The sequence below is a fragment of the Chlamydotis macqueenii genome, chromosome 5 (assembly GCF_036417535.1).
Source record: "Chlamydotis macqueenii isolate bChlMac1 chromosome 5, bChlMac1.mat, whole genome shotgun sequence".
NCBI classification, from domain to species: domain Eukaryota; kingdom Metazoa; phylum Chordata; class Aves; order Otidiformes; family Otididae; genus Chlamydotis; species Chlamydotis macqueenii.
The window spans coordinates 11025874-11043425 of NC_141560.1; the positions used below are offsets into that span (position 1 = coordinate 11025874).

Genomic DNA, 17552 nt, shown 5'->3' on the forward strand with positions numbered 1-17552 from the left:
ACCTGTTGTGATAGGATGAGGGGTAATGGTTTTAAAATAGAGGGAGGTAGATTTAGATTAGATATTAGAAAAAAATTTTTACTATGAGGGTGGTAAAACACTGGCACAGGTTGCCCAGAAAGGTGGTGGATGCCCCATCCCTGGAAAAATTCAAGGCCAGGTTGGACAGGGCTCTGAGCAACCTGATCTGGTTGGAGATGTCCCTGCCCCTTGCAGGGAGGTTGAACTGGATGACCTTTAAAGGTCCCTTCCAATCCTAACCATTCTATGATTCGATGATCTGTCGCAACACTGGCATGTGTTGTCCAGCGGCACTCAAAGAGGACTCAGCAGATACCAAGGAAAGAGCTGAATGCTTTCACCACTCCACACCAAGCAGTACAGAGAACTTCTACAGATGACTCAAAAATAGTAAAAGAATTGAAACAAGAATGGCCAGATTTCTTGATCATACAAGCCACTTTCATGATATTTCTGACAGCTGTTGAAACTGCCACATCCCAGAGAGTCCCTGAAGACACATCACAGCCCGGGGATGACAACAGCTTCCGATGCCCTGTTTTGGGATGGGAATCAGATGTGATCCAGCATGCTGCCACTGACCTCATCCACCCCGGCAGGCTCACCTCCTCCAAAACCCTCAGCATTACTGCTCTGCTGAGGGCTGTGTGATGTACCCTGGGCACAGCCACCACCTCTGAACTGCTCAGGAGCCATGTAAGATGCAAAAGCAGCAGGCAACCCCTGCAAAAAAAAATTTGACTTGATAAAGCTACAGGCAAAGCTGTACTGCTGTCCTCTGAAATCCAGGAAGGCAGCAACAATGCCAAAAGGAGTAAATACATGCTACAACACATAATACAGTGAGAAAAACACAAGGCAATAAAAAAAAAAAAAAGAGTACAATAAAAACTGAGTACATCTAACTTCCCAAATGACTTAAAACACAAAGCCAAATGCTGCCCATTTACAGTATAATCAGCACTGATCAATATATACACACTGACAGCAACACAAACCATGCTGTAACAAATTGTAAGTTGTGGTAAAACAGGAAACACATTTAAACATAATCTTTTGAATGCTGTGAGAACTAAGACTAATGCTTCACTTTCACAGTTAACGCTGAAAGCCAGTCAATGCTCAGCCTAGCCAGAAGTATCACATTTCAGCCTCGTACAGAAGGCTTCCCATCCCATTCACTGAGCAGTGTAAAATCCCTCGGCGACATTAGGGGAAGATTTGCTAAGAGCTAAATGAAAATTGATCATTTTCCCACAGCCGTCCGGTGTTCCAATCAATTCTGCGCAGGTATTGATGTATGGTAATGCCAGCCCAGCCCCAGCTGAAACTCAGAGCAGCCTGCCAAACTCTAGGAACAGTGATCAAAGATTGATTTTAAGGCTTGACTCAGAAAGGATAATTGTGTGCACCTAAGCCTTTTTTTGTGAGCAAGTGCTGAGATTTCGCTGATTCACTGTATGTTAGGGTGATGCATGCAGCAGTCAGCCTCTTAGCGATAAACAAACATGCATTATGCTGCCTAAAATAGGTGGGTATATTTATACCACTTAGACATTCTTTCTCCAATGTGAAATGAACATCTGCCAGCTACTCCTTAAAAGCTCATGCATCTTCAAAGCAAAGAAGTCAGTCCAAAGAGCTACACACCAAGAGTTCACATTCACTTTAACTTATCCTACACAAGAATATATTAGTGCAAAGTGACATATCCCCACCACGCCCCTTGCTTGGAACAATCACTTGAAGGAGGTTACTCTGCAAAATCTTCCTTTTTTCCATTTAAAAATAAAACATTTTTAATTAAAAACTAGTAAGTAACACACTTTGACATAAACTTCAGCGGCCCCATTTACTCCCCATTTACAAGGCCACACCAAGTTGCCGCAAGGCACCTTTCTGGTTTCATCACAGGGAGGCACAGCAGAGTATGTTGATAAACCCATTTTAGATAGCATCGGCACAGCTCTAATCCATGCTCCCTGAGCTGATCTGATTGATACCTGCTACTTCATCGAGCTCCACTTTGCCTGGACCTACAGCACAGCACCCTCAGCCCCCTTCCACAGCTTCACCGCCCCCCTCCTGGTCAACTGGCAGATTTTCAGGACTACCTGTTACTATCTTCACGCTTTATCTGAAGTCCCTGGCTTTGTTTGCTGTTTCTGCTGTTGCAGAGATCCGAGCCCCAGAACCCCCCTCCCTGACACCCAGCCTGAAAGTTCAGTTGCAAGTCACAGAGTCCGCTGTTTTCTGTGTCCCTGTGTATATAGTCTTCCTTACTATGCATACTGCAGAAGTAGTCAGCCCTACTAAGAACAGCAGTCGATGATGCTCGATGCCATACAAACCAATAGCAAAATAGAGTCCTCATCACAAAAAAAAAAAAAAAAAAAAAAAAAAAAAGTTTTTACTGGAAATGGACAAAAGATGGAAGCATATTATCTCTGCTGGGCAAAGGAGAAATCCAGCACATGGATAGTTAGCAGCCTGTCCAAATTCACAGTCATTGACAGATCTTCGGATTAAATTCAGGTCTTGCATCCCTGCCCTGCGTCTAAACAGAACACAATTCCTCCTGTTAACAAAGGCAGCAGGAGGTGTGATTCTCCTGAAAGTAAGGCCCAAGCTTTCTCGCATTAGGCACTCATCTGAAAGACTATACAAAATGAGTAGACACTTGTAAAAGAAATCACCCTGTTCCTGATCACGAGCACAGCCAGCGACAGATACAAGACTCCCACCTTCCTGAAGATGCCTTCCATCTGGGGATATACTGGACTCATAAAAACAAATTAGTTATTCCAGTGCTGCAGGTCTGAAGTCAGAGGACAGGGAGACAAATACAGGCAAATGAAATTCCATAGATTTCCAGTAAATAGAAAAAAAAAATTAGGATACAATACTCCTAAATGGACAGCTGCCTGCCATACTCAGTGTGAGCAATAATCCAAATAGATCTAGTTCCTGAAGGCAATCCAGTTTTGAGAGTGGCAACAGCATCATCACAGAAAAATCTTCCAAAACATATGCACGCATTTCCAGCTAGATTCTCCTCCTTTCTTTTGTGAAACAAAATCTCCGCTCACTTTTCATGACAGAATGTTCAGCAGTCAGCTGAAAACCCAGGGGCTTCTCTACATCAGCATCCTCAGTGTGGGAAGAAAGATTCAGACCACAGAGCGCAGTTATTGAGAGATACCCGAGCAGCAGGAGACCCACGCAGCAACTGTGTACACAGTGAGCGATCCCGGACTTGGGAAAGAAAAATCTCGTGGTGGTTTCAGCCATCCTTGGTTACCCTGTGGTTCCAGGACCAGAGCAGCAGCCACCAGCTGCTGTGGGCCAGGGAAGAGGAGGATGACTACTGCCTCCTACAACCTCGCTGTTAACAACTTAGAGGCTGGGATCACTGTAGGTGGAAACTCTTGGCAAAAACAATAAAGCAGCTACTACGTATTTCAACAGGTTCAAAGTAACCTCAGATGTTAGGAGCAGATGCTCTTTCCCACCCCCTGGGAATTTGAAATGGTTTATGTGTTTCCTCCTTTTTCCCTAATAGGGCAGGGTGCTGAAGGAATTAGCTACAGAAAGAGCCGGAGCGATACTAATTACCCTCAGCTACCCGGGAGACCGCAGTACCTTCAGCTAATTGCACAATCCCCGCTCCCCCACTTCAGATCCCCCAGTGAGGAGGTCTGTTGCCTCCGGCATCTGAACTGCAGGATAATCCCACTCACCTGTATTTGAAAAGGGCATGCCTCAAAATCCTAAATGTCTAAAGCAAACTCATTACAATTAGTTTCCGCGGCCTATCATATAGCATGGAGACTACTGCATTGACTGAAACAAGGGAATGGCTCATGTCAACACATTTGACACGGTGTTGTCACTAACCCCGTTATTAGACTGCACACGTACCTGAAATCCACATCTGAGCTCATAGCCCGAAGCACTCCACAGCCAAGTCTCTGCAAGAGACTCTCTCAAAAAATTAAATACTAAATGTGCATCTCAAAAAAATGCCCCGTAGTTTCATATTTATTAACTAAGTCATTACTTATCCACTTACACATTTCTGAAATGTTAAATACTGAACGTGTTAAGGTGCATTTAGTGCTTGTAATGAGCCCTGAAAGCTGGATTCCTCTAGAGAAGAATCTGTAAAAGATACAGTTCTCCCACTCAATTCTCCTTATCCGCATCAAAATAGTTGCAGAAAGGCCTCCCATGAAAAGGAAAATCAGCCCCCCAGTAACAGAGGACCCCAAAGTTAGGCAAGGCAGCACAGGGTTTCTAAACCATCACCAGGACTCTCAAATTCCACTTTTCCACTCAGCAGAAAGGGCTGACACATCAACAGAAAACAACGGGCACGAGAAGAAAAGTTCCACAAAAAGTCAGGGGTTGCTTCTAAAAGCTCAGACCTGTTCCACGTGCACCTCAAACACTGAAAGAAGTCCCCACTCCAGGGGGAGCCCTCTTCCAGGCTCCTCTGCATGCAACGCAGGCTCCTGAGTACCCAAAACAGGGAGGAGACAGGGACCCGCAGCCAGGGACCATGCAAGCTCTCCTTGCTACTAGCCCTGCTAGTAGCTGTCAGTGGCCAAAGTGGTAATAATAAAGCATAGCTGGCCCTCACACATCAAACCACAGTCCTCAGTCCCATGCCTGTCCTCTTTGCCTGGTCTGCCAAAGCAATGAGAACTGCTGCATTGCCCATCTCTCCATCGTCCTTGCTGCCAGCTCTCCTAAACAGCTTTTGAACCTGTCAAATTAGCTGACATTGAGGTTAAAGGCTCAGCGCAGGTTCCTACAACTTTCACAAACTGGCAGTGAGAGAAGCTGGGCAGGACCCACTTGTTGTTAATTGTTTGACAGAAGTCAGATGGACAGAGAGTATGAGTTTACAGTCAAATCAACAGCAGTGTGCAGCTCCACAGATGCAGAGAGGGTCCTGCCTCATACCGAGTCACCAGGGACAAAGAGGGAACTGCTGAGAATAACACAGAGGGAGCAGAGCAAAGGAGGTGAACAGAGCATCCATCCAACCAAACCATCCTTCCTTAGTGGAAACGTGTGGGGGTTATTTAGCATACAGGAAAAACCCACAGGAAAGAGCATGCCCCTCCCAAAACTTTGTTCTTCATCTCCCCTTGAGGTGATGCAATCAGCAGCACATATAGGTGTCCCAAGAGACCATCACTTTGATCAGAAGCAGGCGTGGTGGGAGTTCAGTCCAGCAGCACCGCATGGCATCTGCGCAGTTCAGACACGTCAGTGCCAACAGTGCGTCTAAAGCCACTGCTATCCTCCCCTTTTTCCCAGAGAAGCCAGGCTTCCTCCAACTCCAGCTGGTGTAATGCAGAGCCCTGCCAAGGACACGGCAGGCTAGGACTTGCTGAGCTCCCTCAAATGATTCATGGTTCATTAGCAACCAAAAGCATGACCCGTCCTGGTCACCATGACTCTCTGCAGACCAGGGCTGGCAGCGTGCCTCCTTGAACCCAACCACAGCTTACCCAGTCAACTGGGAATACAGAGAATACTCAGGTTCTTTAGGTATCAGAGAAAAAGCACTGTCCACCCCAACAGCTCCTTTGTCCCTCAGACTCCTGGGAAGCCGTTCAGTGGTGTGCCTCATGTAACACGCAGTGCAGATAATGCAAGGGGGGGGGGGAGAAAAAAAAAAAAAGGGAAGAAAAGAAGCTCTTAAAAATTAAGACAGCAAGAACTTGGCTGAAGTCAAGCTACCATACAATACATCTGTTTCTGCCCCGCCTAATGCTGCCTCTGACCCCCCCTGCACTGGCAGTAGGTGTAACAAACTGCTCAGACTGGGGGGCCAGGGGTGAGGGTGGATGGAGACAGGTGACATGAGGTGTCTGAGCCCCTGGGATCCCTCAGAAAAACACAAGCCTCAATGCTAATCATTTCCAAAGTGAACTTCCTCTGATCTTGGCCTCCTTTCACTACTGATAAAAAAAAAAAAAATTATCGCAGGGTACGACTATTACTTTTCTACAACCAAAATATTTATACCAGCATAAAACCCTTCTGTGGATGTAGTTGTACCTGTGTGCGCATTCCTCATACCAAGAGAGCTTTCTTCCTCTGCTCCTCTGGAATCAGCTAAAACCATTTTGCTGTAGCTGTGCATCTGTAAGGCTATTGCTGCGCTAGAGGGAGTGCAGAGTTTTGTTTCCAGGGATGCAGCTGCAGGAGCACATCCCTCGTGTCAGACAGTCCCTGCCTGTCCCCTTCCCTTCGGAGCCACACGCCTTGTTTTGACGTAAAAATACCACTTTAGAAATGACAGCACGTTTGGGTTTACTGAACAGGGGCACCACGCAAATTAATTAATTAGCATTTGTGGAGCACGGTGAAGATTTTAGGTGCTAAGTACTATTATTACTAATTTAATCTACATCCCCATTCAGTCCTCAGCCTCTCCCGTGAAACTGCCAACAGTGATGCCAATTAGCGGTAATTGTTGTGGTGGTTCTCTGACGAGGCTATTTGCCAACGGGGAGTGAGACAGAGACCACCACCAACTCATTTCCCGTGGAAATGAGCTGCCCCACAGCTGCCAACAGCAACAACTTCCAGGCACAGCAGCCTGCTCTCCGCTCCAGCCAGAACCCTGGAGGTAGGAGATCCCGTATCCTGTTACCAGCTCCCCAGGGACACAGCCTGCAAGACACATACAAAACTTTTAATTAGGGATAAAACAAGACCTTTTCCTTTTTTTCCCTCCTCCACTAGTTTAGTACGTGACCCAGAAATGCTAATCTGGAATGACTTCAGATTAAACTTTGCTCCTTTCCATCCTTGCTTGATGAAAATCACGTTTTGATTCAGGCCTCACTGTGGCAGCAAACTGTAAAGGCAGCAGCAGCGAGAAGAAGGGAAACAGCGTGGGGTGCAGTAAATCTTGTACTGGGGAGAACTCTGAAAGAGTTTTAACACAAGCAAAGAGGCGTATCTTTGTATCAGCTGTCCACAGAGATCTGGGGGACTTTAAAGAGACACAAACAACGAACAGTATTCTGCAATCAATGCACATCATCTGAGCACCGAAACTTTAAATTATTTGTATATTCTAAATAAATCTAATTGAAAGGATAGCAACACATAAACTGTATGAATCATAGCCCTCTCAAGCAATTAGATTTGTTATCCCTGCAGACTGCAAACAGTACGTTGGCTTTCTATTCTGATGTGAATTCAATCCCTTGTCAGCTGCCCCACGCATGAGAATCCACCTCCTCTCTTTCATCAGGAAAGATATCAACAGCAGGAAACTAGCCCTTCTTTCATCTCTGAGGCACCCACCCACCTTTCCAAAGGGTTTTCAGCCAGGTGTGGAAATCTTTCTGAATCTGCGCTGAAAGATCCCTTAATTATTACGGCAAAGGAGGTAAATCCTCTGAGAGCAGCGTGCTCCACGCGGTAGCCGCCTGGTGTTTACTCATCTCGTAGCTGCTTGCTTTGACAGTACATTAGAAGAGCTTGCAAGAAACTCTTTGGACTTTCATTGTACGGGCATGAATTACGGAGAGGAGCTGCTTTTTCAGATGTCTTGTTATATAATTAAACAAGAAAGGAAGGGGAAGGGAAAAAAAAAAAAAAAAGCAGCAAGCTGCCTTTCTGGCACAAATATTACACAGTGCTCAACCTGCCAGCATATTGCATCAGATTCCCACTGCAAGGCCAATTCGCGGCAGCTGAGCAGCCGAACCCCTGGCTGTTATCTCCCGCTACCCTACTTCACACTCAGAAGGCCGTAAGTAGGACTGTTTATTGCCTCTTCCTTCCTGAGGAGCCACTCGCTACACCAGGATTAGTGGGGGTTTGAGCTTGCAATTAGGCTGGAGGGCTCACAAGCGTTAGAAAACGCTTTTTTTTTTTTTTTTAAATTGCAAACATCTAACACTACTGTGTGCTACTCAGTAAGTAAACTCCAGGTATCTGTTACTCGGCGATCAGGTCTGTTGAGGCTCTGATACTGCGATGACTCCTATTTTATTACGTTCCTAGGCATGCTTTGAACCCCTGCAGAAAAGGAGGATTAATTTACCCATCATCGAGTGCTTATCAAGGCAGTCCCCGGAGCCTGGCAGGGAGAGGACCACACAAACAGGCCTTTGCTCACCGGTTTCCTCACCTGAACACCTGGCCATGGCCCCCCGACTCTCCTGCACTGGCAGCTTTTTTTTTTTTTCCCATGACAGAGATCCGCTCCCAGAGAGGACACCATTCTTTAGGGCAGAGGCCCACCCCACCCCAGCAATGGGAACAGGGGTTTCTCTGCTCCTCCCTGAAGCAGCCTGTGGCAGGCACTTCACCAGGGGAAATTAAACTTCTTTCCACCTCTCGCAGCAATACGGAAAACAAAAGGTCCAGCAGTCCTGAATCCAATGAGATAAGGCACGCGACCTTTTACACTGCAGAAATAAGAGCTCGCTCCAGACCTAGCAGGCCAACAGAGAGACTCCTGTTGATTTCAAAGGGCTTTGGATCCAGCCTGAAAACACAAACCTCGCTGCGCATTCGGACACTGCTCCACAATGCACTTCCAAACAAAACTATATTTAGATTGAATGGGAATTCTGTAGATCATACAGGAACTCTTTGAATAAAAACGAAGGTCAGTAGGGTTTGGCTTCCTCTTCAGACCCTCCCCCCCATTCTTGCAAACATCCAGATAAGCATTGTTTAGAAAACAATATATTACTTCCAAATGTTATCAAAAACCCAACACACGTTTTGTGTGCCCTGAAACAGAATCTCAGGGTCTTCTGTAGCCTTTTGCCCCATCAGCTAATCCTTAGGATCTCTTCAGGTGTCCAGGCAAGACTCTGTATCAAGACCCTGTATTTTTCACCTGCATCACCTTTTAGAAGTTTTGCTCCTCACTAAAAGAAAAGGGACAAGAATAATAAAGACCTCTGATATACAGAGGACAAACAGGGAGAGGAAAACTGTGCAGGCAGCTAGGATACATGCAAGTAAAGCCGCACAGATGTTACAGGAAACCTCTGGCATCCTCACGCTCTTTCTATTTGCTGCCAGATACGCAGGGGCATTGCAAGGCGTGCACGGGAGGCAAATGACACAGCCCGGGCTTGATGGAGTGACACTGAGGACAGGAGTGAGCCCACCGGCCAGGGAGGTACACTCAAGCACCCCGGACAGCCAAAGCCCAGCAAAACCATTCCGCCCAAACTTTCCTCCAGTGCCACAGACACGAGTGTCCGCTTCTCGGCTGCACCTTATGGGCTCCCCGAAGGGAGGAGCTGAACCGCAGCGACGGGCAGCTCCCCGTAGGAAGGGCGAAGGCTCTCCGAAGCCCGGCTGCAGCACCGAGCCGGCACCATCCCCAAAACGGTGTCACCGGGGCCGGGGAGAGCAGCCCCCCTCGCCCGCAGAGCGGGATGGGAGATGGGGACCGGGCTGGCACCGCACAGCCTCTGCTCTGCTCTCCCGCTCCTCCTGCCAAACTCGCCATTATTTTAATTAATCATTTTAACTGTTTCTGGCAACCGGCGACTGTAACGGAGGGTGCGCGTCCAGCCGCACAGTTTCGCTTTCTGATAAAAAGCCCGGGACGGGAAATCCTTGAACTTTTCAGGAACCCTCCCGCGTTGCAAATCGCCGGCTTTGCCACTTTCCTCCCAAATCCGAGGGGATGCACACCTGACCCCCGCACTCCCCCCACGCCCCCCTCCTCCCGCCCCGGTGCTCGGCGCTGCACTTACCGGCGGGGCGTCGGGCGGGCAGCCTCCGGCCGCCAGCCTGGCCGCCTGCCTCCTCAGCTCGGCCAGCTGGGCCTGGCAGCTCCGGCACCAGCCCCCGGCCGCTGCCCGCTCCAGCGGCCGCGGCTCGGCCCCCGCGGCGGCCCCCGCTCCCTCGGGCGGCGGGCGGCTGGCGCAGCGCTCCTCCGCGGCCGGCGGCCTCTTCCGCGGGGAGACCTCCCGCCCCGCGCTCCCCTCCGCCACCTGCGGAGAGAGCACAGCTCAGCGCGGAGACAATGGGGCTCCCACCTCCCTCGCGGGAGGGGAAAAAAAAAAAAAAATTTTTTTTAAAAGCCCAAAGGCGGGGAGGAGTGTTGCAACAACTTACCCCCGGTGCCCGGGGCTCAGGTCCCAGACCCTTTCTGCCGGCGGCCGCGATCATGATACCGGGGGATGCGCCCCTGCCCCGCGCCCCGCTACGCTAGCGCGGTGTCCGGCGGGGCGGGCGGCCCGCAGCACCCATGGCCGGGCGGGGGGTCGGGGCGGGGGGGGGGGGCGAGAGCGATCCCGCCGGTTGCCCGCCGTCCGGGCTGCCGCTCTAGGTGATGTTGCCTCCCATGTTGAGACGGGGAGTGAAGTTTGGAGTTGGGAGAGGGAGGCGGAGTGAGCTCCCCACCGGCGGCACGGGGAAGGACCCAGAGCACGGGAGCACGTCGGCGGAAAAAAAAAAAAAAAAGCTGGAAAAGTGCTCCGAGGGCAAGGGAGGAGGGGCTGGGCGGAGGCGAGTGGGGTGAGCGGGGCGGGGGAGCTTCGGCTGGGGCTGGACGCGGTTTAGGTTTTGGTTGGGGTAGGGGGGATGGTGCCTTTTTCTAGTGACCCCACGGGCCAGTCCCAAACCGATGTGACTAACGCGTGGGCGCTCTGGCTGTTGCCTTCTTCACACTCCAACACCCAAGTTCCTCGTGAGTGGGGGAAAAAAGAGCCAGGCTGGGGGTCCCGGTCGGCGCCTGTCGCGGGATCCGTGGGTGCGAGCCAGCTGCAAACGGGGACCAGCACGAATCCACTGCCACCCGCCGCCCGTACTCTCCGGGGCGGGGTTGAGCGTACGATGCCCCCCCCCCTCCGCGGGCAGATGCGCGGTGCCGCGGGGCACAGCCCCCTTCCCCCCAGGCCCCTGGGCCGGCTCCCCAGCCGCTCGGCGGGCGCGACGGGATGTTCCTACATGCGAAAATTGACCTGACAGATGGAGAAATTAACGTTCGCAGCTAATTGTCTACTTGGCTGCCGCTCCGGCTCGTATATTTAGCATTTTTTTTCTTAGCCTCCTTCCCCCCCCACCCCCGAGAGAGGACTGTGCCCCGCTGCCTGTCATTACCCCCCCGCGGCTGCCCGGTCCCGCTGTCCCCTCGGCGGACGGGCGGTGAGCAGGGGCCGGGCCGGGCCCCGCGGGGCTGAGCCCCGCCGCCGTCCCTGTGACCAGAGCGCCACCTGCCGGCGTCGCCGCGGGCCGCAGGCGGGAGCCCTCCCGCTCCCAACCGGGACGGAGCCGGAGCCGACACCCCGGGGAGGGGGGGGTGGGGGAATTGGGAGGGAGAGGGGAGAGTGGTGGGGGTGGCTTTCCCCGGCGATGCCAAACGTGGGTCCTTGTCGCCTTCCCTGGCACCGCGCTACTTGGGGGGCTGGTGGCACTGGACCGTGGGGTGGGGTCTGCGGTGATGTGAGCAGCGCCGAGCACAAAGAGTGGGGAAAAAATATGGGGGGGGGGGGGGGCGGCGGAATCTAATCCCCCAAGAGGCACCTTCTCCGGCCGCTTAAACTTTGCTGGCTGTCCCGAGGACGGGTCTGAAGCGTCCCTCCCGCCAAAAAAAAAAAAAAAAAAAAAGAGCGCATGCCCCGGGGGAGGGCTGGCGCCCTGTGCGCCCCGGCACAGCGCGGACGCGGCCCCGCACCGCGGGCAGAGCCACTCGGACACTGCGGCCACCGCCCTCCGCCCGCCCGGAGCTCGGGAAAAGTTTAGGTGGGGAGGTGGGGGGAGCGCAGGCCGTTGCCTGGGGGTCTGCCGTGTGCCTGTGCCAGGTGGGGCTGCCACCGGGGGCGCGCCCCGGGACCCTTTCTCTCGCCTCCTCGGGGCTCTGCAGGTCTCCAGCAACTTGCTCCGAAATTTCATGTGCCCGAAGAACGGCTGCGAAACCTTCCTGCGGCTCCAGGTCTCGGGCTGGACGGGCCGGGGGGGGTGGTAAAGGGGCGTGCGCCCCCTGGCCGGCGCTGGGGCCGAGGGCTGAGCTGCCTCCTTGTTAAAAAACCCCGCCTGGAAACTGCGGGACGCGGTGCCCCTGCTCCCCATTTGAAGACGGGGGTGCACAAGGCGCCGCGGGGGCGTCCCGGGGGCGGGCCGAGCAGCGGGGTTCCCCCCGCGGTCCCTCCGCGCCCCTCCGCGCCTCTCCGCGGAGCCGCCAGGACTGTTCGTGGTGCTGAAACCCGCCCCGGCACGGCCGCCGCCAACTTCGCACCGCCAAGTTTGCCACCCCCTCCCTCCCCCTCAGCCGGTCTGGGGCACGGCAGGCAGCCGGACATCTCCTCCGCTGGACCCCCCTCCCGGCCCCTAGCCCCCCAGGGTGGCCGTACCTTGGCTTTCCTGCGCAGGAGGTGGCTGGTGAAGCCGAAGATGATCTCCGAGTCCAAGCACAGGGCTCCGATCTCCAGCAGGCTGGGGTTCTTCCTCGTGGCGTTGGAGGCATCGGGCGATTTTTGAAAAGCCATAGTTTGGGGTTGGAAATATCCGGCTCCCTGAGCGGAGGCGATGTATTTGTATACACACACACAGAGGAGGGAAAAAGAAAAAAAAAAAAAAAGAAAAAAAAAAGGGGGGGATAAAGCAGCAAACACCTCCCACTCGTTAAAAAAGAGGGGGGGGGGGGAAGCCAGACGCGAGTGAGTTACTCCTTCATCTGCTAGGATGCGCGGTGCCGGGGTGCGGTAGCCAGCAGCCGGGCAGACCCGCCAGCCTCCCTCTGCCTCTCCCCGCCACTCTCCCTCCCGCTTTATTCCCCCCCTCTCCACCGCACCTCGCCTGACGAGCGAGCGCGGGGTGCGGGTCCCGCTCAGCGACCCGCGGGAGCCGGGGCCGGAGCCGGGGCCGCGGCTGCTCTGGGTGCGCGGGGCCGGGGCCGCGCAGTTCCCCCGCCGCCGGCCATCAGCTCGCCGAGCGAGGGGGCTCCCACCGCCCGCTGGCCAGGAGCCCGCACTGCGAGCCTCCTGCCTCCCCCCATCCACTGCTGGGTGGGTTTAGTGGCTGGGTTGGCTGCTTGCTTTTTTTTTTTTCCCTCCCTCCTCCTTCTCCTCCTCCTCCGAGGTGAGCGCAAGAAGAGAAAAGCTACGGGTGAAGTCAGTTTAGGAGGGGAAAAAGACACGCACAAAAAAAAGAAAATAAGAAAAAATGAATAGGAAAAAGGAGGGAAGGAAAAAAGGGGAAGGAAAAAGAAAGAGGGAAGCAGAAAAAGGGAAGAAAAAAGGAGGGGAGAAAAAGGAGAAAAGGGGGGGGAGAAAAAAAAAAGGGGGGGGGAGAAAAAAAAAGGGGAAAGAGAAAAAAAAAAGGAAAGCCTGAGGGAGCAGAACTGAAGCACTTTCCGGATGGGATCTGGCCTTTCACTCCTCTGAAAAGCTTCCCCCCTCTTCCCCCGCCCTCCGCCTAATTTTATTTGCAGTGGGTGAGGACGGCAAGAGGGGGTGAGCCCCTCCCCATCGAGGGGGCCGTGAAACGGGTCTCCGGGGAGATGGGGGCTCTCTCCGCAGGCTACCGCTCCGGCCACCCCCCCTCCCCCGCCGCACTGCCGCCACCACGTACGTGTGTCCCCACGCGTGTTCCAGCCCGGGGCAGAGCTCCTGCATAGGGAGTCTCCGCGGGGTAAGGGTCTCTGGGCAGAGCGCTGATCCCTTCCCCTGTATTTTCCCGATGAAGAAATAATTCACCCCCTGGCAAAAGCATTATCCCGCTTCAGGACACCCGCAGTGAAAGCCAGCCGGATGATCCGCTTAGCCGGGCTCCGCGGGGCAGCGCGCATCCCCCGCGGGCTCCGTGCCGCCCGCCCCGCCCAGACACCGGGGGCTGCTGGCGGGGACAGGCGCGGCCGGTCCCGCTCTTCCCACCCGCAACCGAGCGCCGGGTGGGGCCAGTCCTGCCCCCTCAGTCCGAGCCGGCGCGTCGGGGGTGAGCTGTGTGGCCATGGGTGCTGCGGGGGGGCCGGGAGGGTGGGATGGGAGGTTGAAGGGAAGGAGGAAAGAAGATGGGGAAGGGGTAGGGGAAGGGGAAGGAAGGAAGGAAAAGGAGGGGAGAGGGAGAGGGAGAGGGAGAGGAAGAGGGAGAGAGAGAGGGAGAGGGAGAGGGGGAGAGGAGGAGAAAAGTTGAGTCTTAAGTCTCTATGGCCACAAAAGGACACCATATCTTCTCTTTACTCTGAGGTGGAATACAGGTGTCACAGGCAGGCACAGGAGGGGTGCTGGAATGGAGGAGAGGAAGGGAATGGTGAGATGCTTACAGCAAAGGGGCAAGGATTTGTTTATCTCCTTATTGCATTCATTCCTTCCTGATGTAGACATCTCAGACTAGAGATGTGCCAATGTGCCGGGTGGTCCCTGCACTCACCTGGGGATGGAGTCTGCAGGGATCCAGCCCCTATGCCACCTTGTACAGACTCATCCTCTCATCCTCCACCAACCCCATCCCAGCCTCCTGCCTCTCTGAGAACCACTCTGCATACAAAGTCTTCCATCACCCTCCCCTGCACAGGTGGGACATTCCCTTGCCCCAGAAGATCCACATGCTTCAAAGGTGCCACATTACCAAGAGGGTGAGAACAAAAGGGTGAAGAGGAGGGCAGAAGGAAAAACAGCAAAATGGTGGGATGGATATCAGCTGTCCAGGTGAAGAGTGTCCCACACAGACCCTCAGCCCAGGTGCTCAGCATGAGGCAGAACCCATCACCAGAATCAAAAGCATCAAATGTAATTTCCCATGCACTGGGGAAAGAGGCTTGGAAACATCCAAGGGCAGACACAAACACAGCCAGGCCAGGGAGACCCGTTGCCCACTCTGGAGACAGCCTGAGGCATCTGCCCCCATCCCCAGTATCTTCAGCCTAACCCAAGTTTAAGCACGCACATCATGCTGGTCTGACCCGAGGGAGAGCCCAGCTCTTCCCTGTCCCCAGGCCACCTCCAGCCCACCAGGTCTCCTTTCCCCACCACAGCTTGGTCCTCTTCCCTGTCTCTTGGCAAGGACCCTAGGAAGGTCTGATTCAAAAATATGCCCTGAATGTCAGGCACTGGGGGGCCCTGCACAACCCCAACCTCACCCCTGACCCGGGAAAGTCTCTCTTCAATTTCCCCTATTTAAGCAAATATCTCCCCACCCCACTGCCCTCAGGTGCCTTGCCGATAAACAAGCTGAAGGAAAAGTTATTAGCTTTTATTCATGGTGTCTAAACTAAAGTAAAACATCAACAGGGTGACTGTACGTAATAATAGACTAGATAAAGTCCATTTTTCTTGGGCCCTCTGAAAGCGATCCCGAGCATTAAAACGGGTCTCTTAATAAATATCTTATCTCCCCGCCACAGAGCCCCGGCTGCAGATAACCAGACAGCCATTACTGTACCTCTGAAATAACCCCATTTCCATCAGGGCCACTTCAAACAGGCTCCTCTTTAAAGACCCTCTCCCTCCCCAGGGGGAGGTGGGGGAGGCTTGAGCCTCCCTGGGTGGGGGGAGAGCCAGCGAGGGGCCAGGGATGTCATCTAAGTCCCCAGGCAGGGTGGGGCGGTTACTGCATTGCAATGCATTCCCTTCCAGATGTGACCACGGAGCCAGGTGCTCCCTCTGTGAGGCAAAAGCCAAAATCCACCCACCCTGTGCCCTGCGCTGGGGTGAGCGGTGCTGGGTTCCCCCAGTCCCGCTCCCCTGGGCTTGCTCTGCAAGCAGAGAGAAAGTTGGGTGGGAGAGCAGGGACAGAGCAGGGACAGAGCAGGCAGTTGCCGTCTCCTCAGGGAGGGGAAAGGCCTTCCCAGTGCGCGCATCCCAGGCTGCAAGGTGATGCTGTACGGGTTGCACCGGACTCCTCTATCAAGACACCATACAGGTGATAGTGGATTTATTAAGTATATTGCTGCGATTTCACATTTAATTTACTAAGAATACAATGGTTTGGGCTAGAGGACCCAAGGGAAATCTAGGTAACAGTGAGCGAAAATCCATGAAATTCAATGTAGCACACTAATCATGGAGGCATTATAGTATTAATTGCTATAATGATATACTTCTAATCCTATCTTACACCACGCCACATAATTTCATTGGGTGAGAAAGGAAAGGAATTAAATTTGGTTCAATACAGGCAAGCGTGTAACTTAATAGAGTAGTTTGACTCCCGCACACTCGCGGCTCTGGGGCTAATGTCACGCAACGTGCTCCGCAGCGGGGAGGACGGACAGCGCAAGACTTTTGACTCCCTCGCCGGAATCTGGAAGCAATATGGAAAAGCGTTAGATTTCTTCTTTTCAAGAAGCAAGCCGGCCATACAAAGGATAATTAGAATTCGTTGTAAAGATGATTTATCATGTCTATCATTGTGCTTGAAAAGGCTAGGTCACCCATGAATGCTGATGAAATTTCAAAGATCTGCTCCCCAAGGACTTTCTGCATCTGCTGCCCTCTGAGATGGGGAAATAGCCCAGGGCAAGCTTCTCATTAATACCGCAGGAAAATATAAGCATTTTGTCCGACATAACATTTTTCTTCGGCGTTATACCTGACATGATCAGACCTTTAAACAACGTGGTAATAGGGCTCACTTTAAAGTTCATGTACTTGTTGTCGGGTCGTCCCCCTCCAGGTTTCAGCTGGGTAGTGGCTCGAAACATCGCCGTGTTTGGACCCCAGACACACTTTGTCCCCTAACAAATATTGCGTGAGGTGGGCGGAGGTGGTGAAAGCAGCTTTTGATCTCGTCTGTATCGTATGCAAAAGGACATCAAAGCGAGGGAAGAGGAGGAGGGAGAGAAAGGAAAGCAGAGCAGGAGCAGCGCCAGACACTGGAACACCAATAGCTCAGGAATAGATAAATAAAACGTAATTAGGGAAACGGGCTAATGAGCGGTTCTTTAAAGGGGCCGGTGGCGGAGCGGGCCGGGAGCGCGGCCGGGGCAGGCGGCCATCTCCCCGTTCAAAACCGGCCCCGGCGGCGACCCAAGCGCAGCCCAAACCTCGGAAGGGGGGTGGGGGACGACGACGGGAAAGCCCCGGGGTGTCCGCTCGGCAGGGCCCCGCCGAGACAACGCCGCCTCCCCTCCCCGCTCAGGGGCCGCGGCGCGGCGCGCACCGGCGGGGGGGGGAGTCGGGTGGGGGGAGGTTGCGGGAGGTCCGGGCCCCCTCCCTGGGGCGGGGTAGAGAGGAGTGGGTTTCCCCGCGCGGTGCTGCGGGTTTCGGGGCGTTCCCAGGCGGGGGGAGGCGCGGGGGCGCCTGTTTATTTGGGGTTTGCTGGCTGGTCGGTTTGTCTGTTTGTTTGTTTGTTTGCTGTGCGGCCTCTCCTTTATTTTGATCGGGCCCCGGCACTGGGTTTAATTGATTTGCGGGGCGGGCAGTTGAGACCATCAAGGGAAACTTCAGTCCTCGCAGACTGCGGTGAAAATAACGATCGTATCGATGAAACCGCCGCGAAAAGCCAATCCACCCCCGCCACGCACGTGTTCACACGCAGACGGGGACGCGGCGCCCCCGGAGGTGCCCGGGTGAAGCTGGGTG

At 53.5% G+C, this 17552-nt stretch overlaps 1 protein-coding gene across 2 annotated transcripts in view; it reads right to left on the bottom strand.

Annotated features, from left to right (window-relative positions):
• The window catches only part of KIF26A (kinesin family member 26A), a 102464-nt gene extending 92043 nt beyond the window's left edge, over nt 1–10421 (bottom strand). For both annotated transcript variants that reach the window (XM_086749578.1, XM_086749577.1), the window contains exons 1-2: nt 10147–10421; nt 9783–10022 (exon numbers count right to left, since the gene is read on the bottom strand). In XM_086749578.1, coding sequence (XP_086605704.1) covers nt 9783–10022; nt 10147–10200 — 294 coding nt within the window. In that variant the 5' untranslated portion in view covers nt 10201–10421. The remainder of the gene's footprint in view (nt 1–9782; nt 10023–10146) is intronic.
• Between the last annotated feature and the right edge of the window lie 7131 nt (nt 10422–17552).